Raw genomic sequence first — 17,298 nt, 5'->3', positions numbered from 1 at the left:
AAAGAGCTTCTGTACAGCAAAAGAGACAATAACCAAAACAAAGAGATACCCCACTGACAGGGAGAAAATTTTTGCACCCAACACTAGTGATAAAGGACTGGTCACAAAAATATACAAAGAGCTGAAGAGACTCAACAAAAACAAAGTAAATAATCCAGTCAAAAAATGGGCAGAAAAGCTGAAAAGGAACTTCTCCATTCTAAATTATCTTTTAAGTCTGCTTCTTTGCACCTCTTTACCATAAGCCATTTCTTTTTTCTGCCTAGATTTCGGCATCTTGATCTGTCTTGTTGTCTTTCCTCTTGCTCTCTTCTATTTCATTCTTCATATTGCTGTCTGAGTTAGTTTATGCAAAAGCAATCAGGTCATCTCTTACCTTCTTCATCTTTGAAGAGTTCTAATTGGCCTTCGGATAGTGATCAGAATCCTTCAGAGTATGTGTGGTATGGCTTCTGCTTATAGCAGATTTTCTCGCTTTTCCCTCCCCAGCGCTGTCTCTGTGCTTTAGCCATAGAGAACTGCAGTTATTTGAGTGTGCCGTGCTACTTGATCCTCTTGTACCTTTTGCTTAGAATCCTCATCCCCTCCTCCCCCCGTCCTTTATGTGGTTAATTCGTTGTCCTCCACCTATTTTTGCTTAGAAACCTCATCCCCTCCTCCCCCCGTCCTTTATGTGGTTAATTCGTTGTCCTCCACCTACATTACTTTAGAGATATTTTTCCTGACAATTTAGACTGAATCCCCCTTTTCTCATATATCTGTATTTTTTTTTATAGAGGCATGTTTTATTTATTTATTTGTTTGTTTGTTTGTTTTGTTTATACAAGCACTGGGTACAGTCAGAAGCGCGGGAGGGTGAGAGAATTCACCAGAGCCAGAGCAGGGAGCAGAGCAGGCAGAAGGACCGAGGTACACTGCTGAGAGGAGCAGTGGGCAGCAGGAGAGGCCTGCGCGCCATGTGGGACCCTCCTCTGGTGGCCGGGGAGCAGCCGGGGATTGAACCGGCGCCACAGAGGCCGCAGGCAGCATCGCAACCCAGCGCTCAACCGCTGCGCCACCAGGGAGGCCCCTATATCTGTATTTTTTCTAGTAAAAGTCATTTATTAGTTTTCTCCCTGAGAGACATTATGTTTTGGAGGGATGAGTCAGGTAAATGAATAGTATAGTTTTAGGCAGTGATAAATCTATCCGGAAAGATGAAAAAGGGTGTTAGGACACCGACTGGGATGGGATGCATGAAGACAGCCAAGAGAGTCCTCGCTGAGGTTACATTTAGGCTAAGACCTGAATGCAAAACGGCAACAACAAAAACCAGGGGGCAGTTCTGGGAGAGAAGGAAATGCATATTTTTGAAAGATCACTGTAGTTAATATGTTAATGTTGGATGGTGGTAGCAGAGCAAAAGTAGTAACAGGGTTACGAGTTAGTCCAGTAAGGAGATTATGGTGGTATCTACTGTTAAAGACTGATGTAGACATCTATATTTTGAAGCTAGAGGCCATATCATTTGAAGATTGTGGAGGATTTGAGGGAAACGAGTTGACATGGTTTAACCAACCCAGATGATTGGCTTGGACATTTATGGAAATGGGGAACATAAGGAAGTGAGATTGAGTGGGGAACATCAAGAGCTGTGTTTTGGCCATACTAAGTGTGAGCTGCCCAGCAGACATTCAGTTGAAAGTAGTTTAGACAGTTGATTATATATGAGTGTAGAGCATGTTGGCAGAATCTGGACTTGAATATAACTTTGGGAGTTAATGACCCAAGCTGATATTTAAAACTAAAGAACTAACTGAAATATCCTAGAGAATTTATTATACCCTGCATTAAATTGTGGAGCTGAGGAACCTGTAGCATTGTACTGGCCACACATTGATGAGTATTTGTTGGAAGAAATACATGAATGAATGAATGAATGAATGAATGAATGAATGAATGAACGAACATACCAGGGCATGTGCCACTAAATAGTAATACCTAATATTTGCCAAATACTGTTTTAGGCTCCTGTAGGCTACAGAGATGAATAAAATGTGGCCTTTGTTTTTAGGGAGCTCACAGTCTGTGGAAGAAAACTTTAAAGAGACTTAGACAACTCATCACAGTTAAGTGTGACACATACCAAGATAGAGCTATGAGGGAAGTGTTTCCAGAAGAAAGTATAAAGTAGCTGCATTTGTCTCAGGAAAGAATTTCCAGAAAGAACTTTCTCATTGAGAAGGTACCATTTGAGATGGATTTTGAAACCAAAATAGGAAGGTGGGGAGGTGGCTTTCTTCCTTCTTGGACCCTACTTCCTCCCCCTCCTTTGCTGCTTTCTCTTTCTTGTCACTTTTTAAAAATTTATTACTGAATTAATGGGATATGGAAGTTACATATTTAATTTAAAGATCAGGTAGTTGAACTTTGTGACCTCACTTTTGTATGTGACTGTATTTTAATTTTTTTGGGTCCTTCAGTAAGATTTATTTGAAAAATTTATGCTGTCATAACAATACTGACTGGAGAATGAAAAGAATTTCTCTTTTGCATGAGACTAGAGCATGTATGGAGGAAGGGCAATATATTCCTACAGTTAGTGTCAGAGAAGGTACAGAGAGGTTACCTTAAGGAAAGGAGACCCTTAGAGAAAAAATAGAGACTTGATAGGTGCTTAACAAATGTTTACTGAATTGTTCATGAAGTAGAGATATACTGCGGGACTTTGAATCAAAAGACAGGACTTTCATATTTATTTGGAAGTCCCTGACTCCATGAAAACAAGTCAGATTCAGTTCTTTTAAAGGTGTGATGTAAGAAAAAGATGGCTGAGTCTGTGTGGTGCCCATAAGGATCAGAATGAAGAAATGAGGATAACACAGAATAGTTGGGGGTGAGCTAGTATTTTCTATTGGTTGGAGGTGATTGATAATTTTGGAAAGTGTCACACAAGTTTCTATAGTATTACCAAGAGGTTTCCTCGGGGCACGAGTCCGCACTGGGAGGCTCTTCAAGTGAATTGACTGTGACAGGTACTTTGCTACAGAAGCAAAAAATAGCATAGGTCTCATCCCTTAAGTGTTCCTGTTAAGCAGGAAGGAAAGAAAGCTAGATAAGCAATCAAATGATTGATAATACAAAAGATAATCTATTTAAATTTATTTGCAAAACGAAGGGAAGAAGCAAAAAAGAGAGAACATTTCAGATTTTACTTCTTTCAGTCATTCATCCATCCATCGGCTATTATATGAGTGCCCTCTGTGTGCCTGAAACTGTAGGTTCACCTTTTTAATAAATATACTGAGTCTTTGTGCTTGCCAGCATTTTCTATTTTTCAAGAGTTTATAGTTTATTTCTCTAAGAAAAACATATCAATAAGGCCAAATTATTTTTCTATGTTATACAATCCATTTTAGTGTCTGTGACATTGTATAGATGTATGTAAAATTCACAATGTCTAGGTAAGCTCATCTGTTGAAATATACCATTGTTTTTACTTTCTATAATAATCTGCTAAGAGACTTCAGTTTTTAAAGGTTTACTAAAACTGTGTCTGGATGTGTTCTCGTCACTTAAAGATTTATTATTTTAAAAATCGACTTTCCTGAAGATTTTGATTGTGGTTTTGACTTTTAGTTTTGACTTAACTAATTGTGATCGTGGGCAGCTCACTTAATCTTTCTAGACCTGGGTTTCCCTAGCTCTGAACTGAAGATGCTTGACTGTAGTTATTAACTTTCCCCTATTATTTGTTTTCTTAAGGGTGGTTAGGAAAGTACATTTTGCTTTCTTAAATCACAATGATGGAGCATTTTGGAGCATTAGTGGCATTTAGTAGGTTGGGACCAAGGATGCCAACTGGCCTTCGTAAACCTAGAGTCCCTTTAGAAGGTAAAATTACTCTGTCCCCCAATGCCAGTAGCGCCCTGTTAAGAAGCAGATTGTCTTTAAATGATCTCAGTTGTCTAGCTTTACAGTGGTATGAATCTGTGACTTACTGTTTATGCTATTTACTTTTCCAGTTAGCATGTAAATACTGGGCTCCCCATATCAAGAAAAAATCACCTTTTGATATAAAGGTAAGTATTTTTGGTTTGTGACATATTTTTTAAATAGGAATGCTCTTTGTATCTCTTTTTAAGAATTAATTTCAAAAAAGCTTTCCATATTCTTTTCAAAAGTTAAAACTACAGTCTTCTAATTTTCAGGCTAATAATTACTCATCTTAGAAAATTTGGAATATGTAAGTCAGACTTAAAAAATAAAGGTCACAGCCAGATATAAACTCTACTGTAATATTTTGTATTTTCATTAATCTTTAAAAAAAATAGGTGTGGATTTTCATGTCAGAGGAATCTTAGATTGTTTTAAGTTTAATTTATTGTTACTGTAAATGACTACTCACCCTAACGCAAAAGAATGTAAATTCTTAGGCTTTATCACAATACATTTAGAAAACTGAATATAACAGTTGACACTTGCTTCTATTATGTCTCTACGCTTTTAATTTGCTTTCTGTCTGGCTTTGGAAAGTACGTTGTCACAACTTGTAATTCGAGTCTAATAACACTGATACATTTTAAAATTAAGCTTTAATAATAAAGATTCCAATCTTGTGAATTTTTATTTTGCATAGAAATATTACAAAGAGTTCATTTTAATGATTCTCTCTTGGACTCTTTATGTAAATACATTTTATTTATCTTTCCTACTACTTCGTTTTCTGTTTTTTCATATTTTAAGGAATGGAATGAGATTAGGAAATAATCTCTGAAGTATTGTTTCACTTGCACTGATATTTGGTGGCTTTCTCAAACTAACTTATTTTGTTTGATCTCAGTAATTGAAAACTATTGATTTGGAGTCTGAAAAAACTTCATGATATTAAGTATTTTTAATGTTTTTGATAACAGGTCATTGAAGAAATTTATGAAAAAGAGATTGTCAAATCAAGGTAGGAATGAGTTTAATTTTTATACATAGAGTTTAAGTAGAACCACATTGTATCTTGTCTGAATTTCCAAACTGTCATTAAACTTGGAGAAAAAAAATTTATGTTTTGGTTTGGTCATGAGTAAGGTATTATGAATATCATAGATGTTATAAAATTTGATTTGATATTTTTAGTGTTAGGAAGTAAATTTTACTAAATATTTTTTTTTTTTTTTTTTTTTTTATAGAGGCATGCTTTTTATTTATTTGTTTTGCTGGTTTGTTTGTTTGTTTTGTTTATACATGCACTGGGTACAGTCAGAAGCGCGGGAGGGCGAGAGAATTCACCAGAGCCAGAGCGGGGAGCAGAGCAGGCAGAAGGACCGAAGTACACTGCTGAGGGGAGCAGCGGGCGGCAGGAGAGGTCTGCGCGCCATGTGGGACCCTCCTCTGGTGGCCGGGGAGCAGCCGGGGATCGAACCGGCGCCGCAGAGGCCGCGCGCAGCTTCGCAACCCAGCGCTCAACCGCTGCGCCACCGGGGAGGCCCAAATTTTACTAAATATTATGAAGATAAATTCATGGTAGTCAAGGTAAAAAGCTGGTTGTGAACCTGTAGACGTAGGCCAAAAACCACGTTAAGAATTTTGTTTTTTATTTGAGGATCAGTGGGTAGCGGAAAAGAGTTGTAAGCATCATGATGATATTTTACAAAGAGAATTTGGAGGGGGCAAGAGACAGCAAATTATTGATAGTTAGATCAATGAATATTATAGTAAGATTCAACATAGTGATGACTTGGGCTAGTATGGAAAGTTGTGATGCAGAGGAGTTATCAGTTTGAAAGAAATAGAACTGAAGAGGTGGTAAGTAGTTAAATGTATGGTAGGTCAGGAAAAGGAGCAAGAATCAAGGATAATGCCAAAGTTTTTGGTTGAGGTTGCTGGATAATTATTGGTGCCGTGACTGACTTTGGCTTGTTGATGTTAGAATTGGATATAGATTATTAACTCACTCTAGGTGCTAAAGGCTCATGAAGGTAGAGATGCAAAATAAGCAGTTGTTTATATAGGTGTAGAGCTCAGAAGAGAGAAGTGAGTTGAGACTGCTTTGTATCAAACATTTGAGTGTTAAGGGTACAGTAGTGGACATGGCAGGTAAAGTTTCTACCCCTGGAGCTTAAGTCCAATGGGAGTTACGCAGTTATGTAATGTTAGCAGGTCAGAATTAAAATCACCTGTGGTTAGGGTATACTAACAGGGACTACAATTTTAGATTAAAGGATCTGGCAAAAATCCATACTGAAGACAGGCTATTTGAGCATATGTATAATGTATGGCTTATTGGCCTGTGGGTGGGTTTGGATGAAATTGCCAGAGAAAACTTAACTAAAAATGAGTGGGTAGATATAGTCTAGGATCACTTTTTCTTACATAGTAGCCCCCCCCCTTATCCACAGGAGATATGGTACAAGACTGCCGGTAAATGCCTGAAACTGCAGAGTACCAAATCCGATATCTACTAAGTTTTTTCCCATACATACATATCTATGATAAAGTTTAATTTACCAGTAAGGTACAGTAAGAGATTAATAGCAGTAACTAATAATAAAGCAGGACAGTTATAACAATATTGTTATAAAAGTTATGTGAATGTGGTCTGTCTCAAAATATCTTGTAGTAGGTGGTATATTGGATCACTGTTGATGGCACTTTACCAAAACTGCGGAAAACTAAACCATGGATAAGGGTGGGGGTCTGCTGTACATAAAGGGTCATCCAATCTGAAAATTATCTTGAGCCTTCAGAACTAGTTTTCTGCCTCTTTAGAACAGGCTTTTCTCCAGTGGAGAGTAATTGCTTATTTTGTTTTTTCATTTAAATGTTTTCTATTAGTATTTCTTCTTTGAATATAATTTTTACATAACTAATAATTGAAAGCTGCCAGGGACTTTTGTATTATATAAACTTGGCTATGTTATTTTTCATTCCTGAAAGAAGTAACTGATTGGCCTGACTCACTAAGAGAGCAAAGAAGGAAGGGAGCACAGTGGAATGTGGCAATGGATTATGGGTGCTTTGGTGGTGGGTGCGTTCCTGTGGCAATTCCTGATGGAAGGAGCCTGTCATTCTGAAATACCAACAATAGGGCCTCCCTGGTGGCGCAGGTGATTGAGCGCAGCACTATGAGGCTGTCTGTGGCCTTTGCAGCGCGATTTCCATCCCCGACCGGCTGGGGAGCAACCCACATGGCACAGCAGACCTCTCCTGTCTCGCCCGCTGCTCCCCTCAGCAGTGTATTTCAGTCAGTCTGCCTGTTCTGCTCTTGGCTCTTTCTGGTGAATCTTCTCACCCACCACGACTCTAGCCTGTGCCCCACTTAAAAAAAATAAAATACCAACAATAATGTAAGCTAGTGTTACCCCAATTAAAATAATTAATTAATTTAAAAAGATTTATCATGGCACTCTTAACAGCCATTTTCTTTTCTTGTACACATTTTGAATACTTTAATTTAAGTGAACTTATTGCATTGTGCCCCCCAAATCTCCAAATTCAAAAAGGTAAGTTCACTTCTGTAACTTATAAAATGTAGTGTTTATTTAAAAATTTCAGTGATCCATTTTTTTAGGCTAGAAAGCTTTTTTTGCTGAGTTGTATGTTCACAGCATCTTGATTATTGGGAAATGACTTGATATGAGATTTATTACTGTTTGTAGGTTGTCCAATGTGACAGTTTACACATTTTTTTGCATATAGCCTTTTTTCCCTTGGAGGTACCTGGAAATTAAATATAGCGGTTCTTTATATTCTTATAGTATAAATGATTAGTGGTAGGATCTCAAAATTAATTTAGTTTTTAAAAATAAAGTAAAACTACCCTGAAACAAGCAAATTTTAAAGCAAAATTTGTTTTTTTAATGTGTATTAAAACAAGGTCAATATTTCAGTATTAAATCAAGATTTCAAAATATATCTGCCCTTACAATTCTGAAATGTTTGTATTTTCTCAGCCTTTTTATTATCTGCTTTTGTCTTTTTAGGTTTGCCATCAGAAAAATAATGCTTTTGGAATTTAGGTGAGTTGAAAGGCTTTACTTTGAAGTTAAAGATAACAGTGTGATTTAACACTTAGCTAATTTTTTGAGTGTTTAAGAAAATAACTCAGTTTTGTAAGTTTTATATTTTTGTGACTGGCTAGCTTTGGAATATGTGTGTGATATCTTTAGTTTTCAGAGATCATGTTCTGTTGTTAATATAACATATTGTTAGAGTTGCTTCTCTCAAATTCAGAGAGTGTGTGCTTAGCAATTCAGAATTCTTACATGCACCATCTAGTCATCAGTAAATTGGAGTGCATTCTGTAGCCCTTTTATTCCTGCCAAGAAAATTATTATTACTGAGGTAGTCTTCTTCTGACTTAATCACTTGTAATGTTAGTATTTCAGACAAAATAGAATATACAATGTTCAGATTATAAGGGTAGATTTGATTATGTTGCAGCCAGGTGAGGCCAGTAGACTGACCAGCAGGTCAGTCTTCCATTGCTGTTGATAATAGTAGTGTTTGCCATATTTATTGAATACTTTTCTTCTGCTAGGCACAGTATTGGCCATTTTACGTAAAGCCCTCCCAGCAACTTTGCTAAGTGTTATCATTTCCATTTACTTAAAAAAGAGATTGATATTAAAGAGGTTAAATAATTTGTTTGAGATAACAGACCTAAGTTATTGACAGAGCTGGGATGCCAGTGTTTAATGCTAAACTCAGATTTTTTTGTCTTTCCACAATACCTTAAAGTCTAGTCTTTATCAGAGGTTAGAGACTGTATTAAGAAATGTTACTTCCTACCTACACTGATTTGATCCTCACAAAAATGGCATAAATTAGGTGGCTTTAACATTTTTCAAGAAGGAAATTGAAGTTACAGTTATGAATTGACTAATAAGGTGAGTACCTACTGTATTCTGAGAACTGTGTTAGCAAATGCTTGGTCTCATTTAATCCTCGTAATAATGTAAGTAAAATCTTGTTGTGTAGAGGAGAACACTCCCACTAGAAATTGGAACCATCTGCCCCTTAAGTTAATATCCCATTCCATAAGGTCATGCCATCTTTCAAGACAGAAAAATATCAAGAGGATATTGATACACAATTAGAATAAATCAGAAATCTATCATTGTGGCAAATATCCAAAGTCAAGAACTGTTAGAACTGAAGTAGAAAGCTCTGAACAAATAGCAGGCACCAGTGACAGATAGTGAAAGATGGTACCTATTAGAACCTTTAATGTAACTTCTTTGTGAAAGTGTTATTTTTTTCTGTGTCAACCTTCCAACATAAGTAGTCTTAAGTTTGTAGCAGGGATAAGTGGTCTCTTGCTAGAGTGAAAAGTAAGAGGGGTTGCAGAAGGTGACTAGGTACAAGAGTAAACTGAGAAAAAAAAAGAATTTTGCTAATGAAACTTACAGAAATACATATCGTTGTATTACTTTTGCTGCAATTGCTAAAACAGGATCAGGGAAATATTGATGAAGCCTTAATTTTGGAGAAAAGCAGTGTAGTTGGAATCAGATCTGTATCATCTGTGTCTTTATAACCTTGGGCAAATCATTGACTCTCAGAGCCTCAGTTTCCTTACCTAAAAAAAATGTAAAGAATAGGTTTGGAGTTTGCCATGCAATGAGATAACACCCAAGACAAGACATTCCTATTAAAAACTGGCAAACCATTGATATCCCCTGGTGCATTTGGCAAAAACAAATATAAAGATCACTCTGGAATGATATATATTCCAACTATACTAGAAAAATTCCTCATAGATTAAATTCTGGTAAAGATGCATTCAAATCCCAAATTACAAAGCACATTAGGATAATAATCCACAAGAATCAGTTGGAACAACAAAGAATGGGGTTAGATACTCTTCCTCCCTTTCCAAGCCTAATATTAACTCTCATCATTATTTTTTAAATTACTATGGGTATTAAAAAAAAGAATGCGTGAACAAGGATTGGGACACTAAAAATGGAGAGAATTAGGGGAGGAAACAAATTTGAGGAATAAAATCTTTGATCAGTAGACAAATTAAATAGATTAGATCCAACCACCAAGGGAATTAGTGAACTGGAATATAGATCTGAGGAAATTAGATAATAGCAAGAGAAATTGAGGTGAACAATATAAAAGGAAATTAAGAAATATACAGACTAGAATGAAGAAGATCAGTAGAATTTCAGAAGAGATTTAGGGAATGGGGGAGTGTTTATTTAGAAGAGATGATGGTAAAGAAGTTCTACCATTGAAGCACATGAGTTGTTTAGATTTTGAAATACTCTACATAGCAACTGCAAAACAACAAAGACAGGGTAAAGATCTTAAAATCTGCTGGAGAAAGCAAGATTTAATTTCTCAAAAAAACACGGACAAATTGACTGTAGGTTGTAGTAACAGAAGATAATAGAATGAGACTAGTACATAGGAAAAAGTCACCACAACTTAGAAAGAATTTTATAACCAGTTAACTGTCATGAAATAAAGAAATTTCAGACAAATGCTAAGTCTGTTGCTGACAGAAGTTCTTAAGGACATAATGCAGGAAAATGGAATTTTACTTGTAAGAAAAGGATGAAATGAAGCTCCATGCATTTTAATTATGAAAAGACCACTCTAGTTTCCCACCTGGAACCTTCTGACTGTTATTTTAGGTAAAATCCTACTTTTCCACTTTCTTAGGTTCTTGCAAACTAAACAAGAAGGAGTAATACATGGTATATGAAAGGTACATGGAAATACCAATGGAGCAGAACTTTAAAACATAAGAGGAAGTAGAAAATGTATAGCACTATAGCAGTATTTAAAACATTTAATTCTGTGGAATGATTTAAAGTAGCAGCAAAATATCCTGCTTGGTTTTGCTAGTGTTTGAGACTGTTTTACAACTCAGTATAGTAATTGATGCTAGTAACTACCGGAATGATAAGAAATGACCAAGTTATGTTTTGGAAATCATAAATACTTAAATTTGTTTAGGAGAATTTTCACCAAAATATTAAAATATGAATTTTGGTATCTTGAGGTGAAAACTGCATTTTTTTTCATTGAAAATTGACTTATGTTGGATGCCTTGTAAATGAAGTATTATGAAGCCTCTTTTTGATTGTCTCTTACTTTCTAGAAATCATTTAGTCCTGATATGCATTAGTATTTATGTCTCAAATATAGTTACCTGTAAAACTGCCCTTCATGGACCTCCCTGGTAGTGCAGGGGGTTAAGACACAACCTTTCGTGCTTTCCGTAGCCACTGCAGCACGAGTTCAATCCCTGGCCAGGGAGATACCCACATGGCATGGCAAGACCTCTTCTGACTCGTCCTTGCTCCCCTCAGCAGTATATGTCAGTCAATCTGCCTGTTCTGTTCCCCATTCTGTCTCTGATGAATCTTCTCACCCTGCACACCTCTGGCCTGTACCCCAGTTCTTGTATGCATAAATAAATAAATCTTTTTTTTAAAAAACTGCCTTTCATATCACTTTGTTTTAGAGCTTAGCGCTGGTACTTGTCAGATAGCTTGTTTTTATTCACGTCATGCATACCCCTAAATAAGGGAATATCCAGTATTCTAATGATGCTAATTAGATGGCAGTAACCTTTGACATCATCTTACTTGAAAGTAGAAGACTTTATCTCCAAAGCTGTGTTCACTATATTTACCTTTGTGGTAGCAGTGACTTAGATTAGTTTGTGAAGGATTCTCAAATTATAAATACAGATTTTCAAAATATTTTCAGAAAGTTGTAAATAACTATGCTTTTCCAGTTGAGTGACATATTAAAATGAGTGGCAGTAACTAATGAAATATTCTCTGCCTTTTTACTCTTTACAGCCAGTATCTTGAAAATTATCTCTGGATGAATTACTCTCCAGAGGTATCCAGCAAGGCCTACTTAATGTCCATCTGCTGTATGGTGAATGAGAAGTTCAGAGAAAATGTTCCTGCATGGGAGGTAAGATTTGTATTACTTCATATCTCTTTCACTGTGTACTCACTTAAGCCATTTCAAAGTAGCAGAACTTTTTTTTTTTAAAAAAATTGATTGATTTATTTATACGAGAACCGGGGTACAAGTCAGATGTGTGGGAGGGTGAGCGGATTCACCAGAGACAGAGCGGGGAACAGAACAAGCAGACTGACGAAATACACTGCTGAGGGGAGCAACGGGCAAGACTGGAGAGGTCTGTCGCTCCGTGTGGTTAGCTCCCGAGCTGGCCGGGATCAAACCGGCGCTGCAGAAGGTGTGGACAGCTTCACAGCACGGTGCTCAACTGCCTGTGCCACCAGGGGAGGCCCAATAAATAATGCTTTTACAACAGAATTTTACTTAATAATAAAATAAACATTGAGAAAAAGAGTGGGTACAAAAAAATACTAGTTTTTTCACTTTCAGTACTTTCTTCAAACTAATTTATTATACCTTAGAAAATTATGAATGTGGATTTGTTTTTCTGCTTTGTGCTTGAAACATAGAATGACATGGATAACAAAGATGTCTCTAAGATAAAGTGATGTAAAATTACATTAATTAGCGTAAATATTTCAGGCTCAAATGAGAATTTTTCCATGTCTATTTCTTAACAAGGAATATGTGTTTATAGAATAAAGTCGTGTTTTCAATATCAAGATAGGTATTTATATAATAATTTTAGTTTTCTCTTTGTCCCTGATTTGGGATCTGTTTTTTCTTTGTGCTGACATTTTCTCTGTGCTAGTGCAGAAGAGGTTGGGTCAGTGGAGGTCCGAGAGGTCTGTTTTTCCTTTGGCCTCCATGAAATGGTCAGTCCGTTAGAAGCATTTCTTCCCGTCTAGTCACACTTTTTTAAATGAAGGAAAGGCATGGGTGCTCACCTCTTTTGAGGGAATGGTCTCTAAAGTGAGAAGATATTAGACTTTGAGATAACACCATCAACACATCTCAAATATTCATTAAATGACAGCAGTCTTAGGGCAAATGAGAGCCCAAAGTATACTATGGGCCTTGTGTCTTTTGAGAAATCTTAAGGATTTCTTGAAGTTGCTTCAAACTACTTTAGGAAGGGAGTGGGGACATTTTTTGGAACTAGAGAAATGAACTGTTCAGTTTATATCACATTAAGACTGCTTTAGTAATTAGGACGTGAAGTAGAAAAATGACAAAGATTAAGAAGAAAGCATACACAGAGATTTAAGATTTCATAATTAAAGTAACATTAGGAAAGGATGTTATTTTCTTTCTTTCTTTTTTTTTTTAAGAGGCATGTATTTTCATTTATTTATTTATTTGTTTGTTTGTTTGTTTATACAAGCACTGGGTACAGTCAGAAGCGCGGGAGGGTGAGAGAATTCACCAGAGCCAGAGCGGGGAGCAGAGCAGGCAGAGGGACCGAAGTACACTGCTGAGGGGAGCAGCGGGCGGCAAGAAAGGCCTGCGCGCCATGTGGGACCCTCCTCCGGTGGCCGGGGAGCAGCTGGGGATTGAACCGGCGCCGCAGAGGCTGCGGTCAACTTCGCAACCCAGCACTCAACCGCTACGCCACCGGGGAGGCCCAAGGATGTTGTTTTCAATAACAGGCTTGGGCAATTGAATATAACCAATAATAGTGCCACTTCCTAAGATAAGTAATAGAAAGTTGAGGAATACTTTGAAAGGTACACAATTTTTTTTTAAGATTTATATATTTGTGCATACAAGAGCTAGGGTCTTAAACAGAGGTGTGGGGGGGTGAGAGGATTCACCAGAAACAGAGTAGGGAGCAGAACAGACAGAGCCACTGAAATAAACTGCTGAGGGGAGCAGTCGGAGAGACAGGAGAGGTCTGCTGCACCATGTGGGTCAGCTCCCTGGCCGGGGATCAAATTTGTGCTACAGTGGCTGCCCATAGCTTAATAGTGAGACTTAACCCCTTGCACCACCAGGGAGGCCCAAAAGGACACAGTTGTTGAATCGAGTTTTGGATATATTGTTTCAAATTACCTTTGGAATATGCAAACTAAGGAGAGAACTGTGAACTGAAAATGTGTGTTTAGCATATGGAGGTTGCAGTAGAGGAAGAAGAATGAGGCTAGAACTCCAGAAACTATGATTTAAGGGACAAAGGAAGAGTCACCCTGAACACATTGAAAAGGAGTTGAGGGTTTGTAAGAGTCCATTGAACTTGACAGTGCTGACGTCTTTAGGGGAGTTCTGTGGGTGTTTTAGAGAACTGAATGAAAACCATTCATGTAGACCACACATTTGAAGCACTTGTCTGTGAAAGAAGAGATGTGACAGTAACTAGATGGGAAAGAGGATCAAAGAGGCTTATTATATTACAGTATTATTTTTAACCTTATTTATATGCAGTAGTAAAGAGCTACTACAAAACACGAGAGTTTGCCCTTTAGATTAGAGTGGGAAAGCTATAACTTTTACTAAACTTCTTTTTTATAATGTCAAAAGAATTAAAGCACTTCAGTTCCTTAATAAGAAGATAAATGGCCTCCCTGGTGGTGCAAGAGGTTAAGATGCAACTTATGAAGCTATCGGCAGCCACTGCAGCACAAGTTTGATCCCCCACGAGGAAGCTACCCACATGGCACAGCAGACCTCTCCTGACTCATCCCTGCTCCCCTCAGCAGTGTATTTCAGTCATTCTGCCTGTTCTGCTCCCCACTCTGTCTCTGGTGAATCCTCTCACCCCCACACCTCTGGCCTGTACCCCAGTTCTTATATGCATAAATAAATAAATCTTAAAAAAAAATAAGAAAATAAAAGCGAAATATGGGCATAATCCACAAAAGAATAACGGAATTAAAGCCATTTGTTTCCTTACCAGGTCTCTGCAGCTCTCTCAAAGTCCTGACAGAAACCTGTATTTATTTGACTTGCTATCACTAATTATAAGTAAGCTAATAATTTTTTTGTAATTATTTCATTTTGCTAATAGACTCCTAGCAAATTTACCATTGTTTAAGAGCAAAAAAGAGGTGAGCAAGCCATTTCAAAATGAATCCTTTTTCTTTCTCTTTTCAGACTTTTAAGAAGAAACCAGACCATTTTCCATTCTTTTTTAAGTGCATCTTAAAAGCAGCATTAGCTGAAACTGATGGTGAATTTTCTCTCCATGAACAGACAGTCTTACTGCTTTTTCTCGATCATTGCTTCAATAGCTTGGTAATTTTGCTTTATCTTTTGGGGGAAATCTCAATGTTTCTTGCTGTTTAAAGTTGAATGTAGATGAGATTGTCTCTGTAGCCAGCTCCTCATCCATGCTGGTGGTGAATAAGGATAATACTCAAAGCTTTTTTTGAATGACTTCCCAATAAAACCATTTAATAAGATCTGTTCACATTTTAATAGATTTGGACTTTTTTTCTATATAGATTCTAAGAAAAATGATGAGAATTGAAATTTTCCAAAGGTGTGGAGTGCAAAGATGAGAAGAGACAAAGACTCTGGTTAAATATGAGCTTTCAGTAATGAGTTCTGTGCCACAAACTGCACACAAAATCCTACATTCATTACTTTTCGTCATGCCTTGTGCACAACTGGCAGATCAGTAGAGAATTGTGTGTCGAGTTGATTGATCAAGTGCAACTGCGGATAAACTTTTGAAATCGCTTGTGTGTGATACATATCCATCCTTCATAATGTTATCTTAAAAACTTGCAATAATTAATATTTCATTTGTGCTTCCCTACTGTGATTATTTGAAGGAATGTACCTATTAAAGATAAAAAGTTTCTGAATTAGTGGTGCCCTTAGACTCATACAGGAGAAAGCACAGAGTTCTTTCTGGTCCTGAAGACTGAATGTTGATAGATGGACAGTCATTACCTGTGTCCATGAACTATGTCCATGGGTCTCTTAAAGGCATAGGAAAGATTTGTGATGCCCCTCAGTGGTACCACTGTTAGCTCTTTAACATTTACTAAACTAAATAGAGTAAATAGAAACAAATAGCTCTCTTATCAGAAATTAACCTAAACAAGTTTTATTTACTATTAATAGTGTGGTATTAGGTATCATTATCTTAAAAGTTTAATGTCGAAATACTTTATTCTTTTTTACCAAAATGCTTAATTTTTATTTTTTTAGTGTGTATTAATATGCAGTGATGTCTCATTATGTGAGGTGATTGTGTTCTGTAAGTTAGTTACAAATTCTGAATTAGCTAAAATTGAGCCATAGCTACTAGGGATACTATGGGATTGGGTTCCTATAAGCCTCTAGTCACATTTTCTTCCACTGATTTTATGTGTGTTTCTGTTTGAAGATACCTTATTAAGATATATTACTGATTCATTAACATTGAACTCACAGCCAATAGCAGTATAACTTAGGTTGGACTGAAAATATGAACCATGTATTTTCTCCCTAAGGCACATTGCAACCTTCTTGTGCCTTGGACAGTTATACCACACTTCAACTCTGTGCTTGGGGACTATTTAAATAAGAAAATTACCACCAAAAAGCATAAAGCTGAAAAAAAAGTGGCACTAAGTATACAATAAAAAGGACACTTGTTTAGACCATACAAACTGAAAAAGAAGGCACAGAGTCTCCTTCTTCACCTCAGCTGGAAGTGTGGAAGTTGCAAGTGTGCAACGCAACGTTTTCCTTGCTCTGTGCTGTCTGTCAGTAACTTGAAAGTATCTGTGGCATGGTTTCCCTCCTGGACTTAGGAAGGGAGTATGTTCCGTATATGGAGACTTGTGTTAAAATGCTGGTGTGTTTATAAATTTGTTTTCTTTTTGCCTTAAACAGGAAGTAGACTTGATTCGTAGTCAAGTACAGCAGCTTATCTCCCTTCCAATGTGGATGGGTTTACAGTCTGTAAGTATCTAAATGTTAGAAGCTTGTGTCTGTGTGATGAGCAGAACATAGAATTTTGGACTGTAACTTTAATATAGGTGTACAAATGGTGGCTAAAAACCCCTTTCCTGCTTATAAAATTTGTCAAGATAATCTGCATTATCTTATTGTACTTGTGGTGTTTTTTTACTTTTAAAGTTTTTATGTCCAGGCTAAAAGATGTTTAACCTACTTTCAATATTGTAAGATGAAACAAGGTGCTATATATTGAAACCGTAGAAAAGAGGGTTTCATTTAGCAGAGAATGATTATCCTTATGTACGTTTTGGAAGAGAACATTTTTTTTTTTGAAAATTTATTTATTTATGCATACAAATATGGGGTACCAGCCAGAGATGTGGGGGGCGGGGGCGGTGAGAGGATTCACCAGAGACAGAGTGGGGAACAGAACAAGCAGACTGACCGAAGTACACTGCTGAGGGGAGCAGCAGGCAAGACAGGAGAGGTCTTCTGCGCCATGTGGGTAGCTCCCTGGCCGGCCAGGGATCGAACTCG

The 17,298-nt window shown here is 37.1% G+C and overlaps 1 protein-coding gene across 1 annotated transcript in view; it reads left to right on the top strand.

The window, feature by feature from the left end:
* The window catches only part of AQR (aquarius intron-binding spliceosomal factor), an 87,957-nt gene that overhangs the window by 1,659 nt on the left and 69,000 nt on the right, over positions 1 to 17,298 (top strand). Inside the window, exons 2-7 of the mRNA XM_037502164.2 lie at positions 4,005 to 4,061; positions 4,896 to 4,936; positions 7,956 to 7,991; positions 11,799 to 11,919; positions 14,962 to 15,102; positions 16,696 to 16,764. Coding sequence (XP_037358061.1) covers positions 4,005 to 4,061; positions 4,896 to 4,936; positions 7,956 to 7,991; positions 11,799 to 11,919; positions 14,962 to 15,102; positions 16,696 to 16,764 — 465 coding nt within the window. The remainder of the gene's footprint in view (positions 1 to 4,004; positions 4,062 to 4,895; positions 4,937 to 7,955; positions 7,992 to 11,798; positions 11,920 to 14,961; positions 15,103 to 16,695; positions 16,765 to 17,298) is intronic.

This window comes from Talpa occidentalis, unplaced genomic scaffold (assembly GCF_014898055.3).
Source record: "Talpa occidentalis isolate TD23 unplaced genomic scaffold, MPIMG_talOcc4v2.1 talOcc4.11, whole genome shotgun sequence".
Taxonomy (NCBI): domain Eukaryota; kingdom Metazoa; phylum Chordata; class Mammalia; order Eulipotyphla; family Talpidae; genus Talpa; species Talpa occidentalis.
The sequence above is the reverse complement of the archived record's forward strand: the minus strand, read 5'-3'. Positions and strand labels throughout refer to the sequence as shown.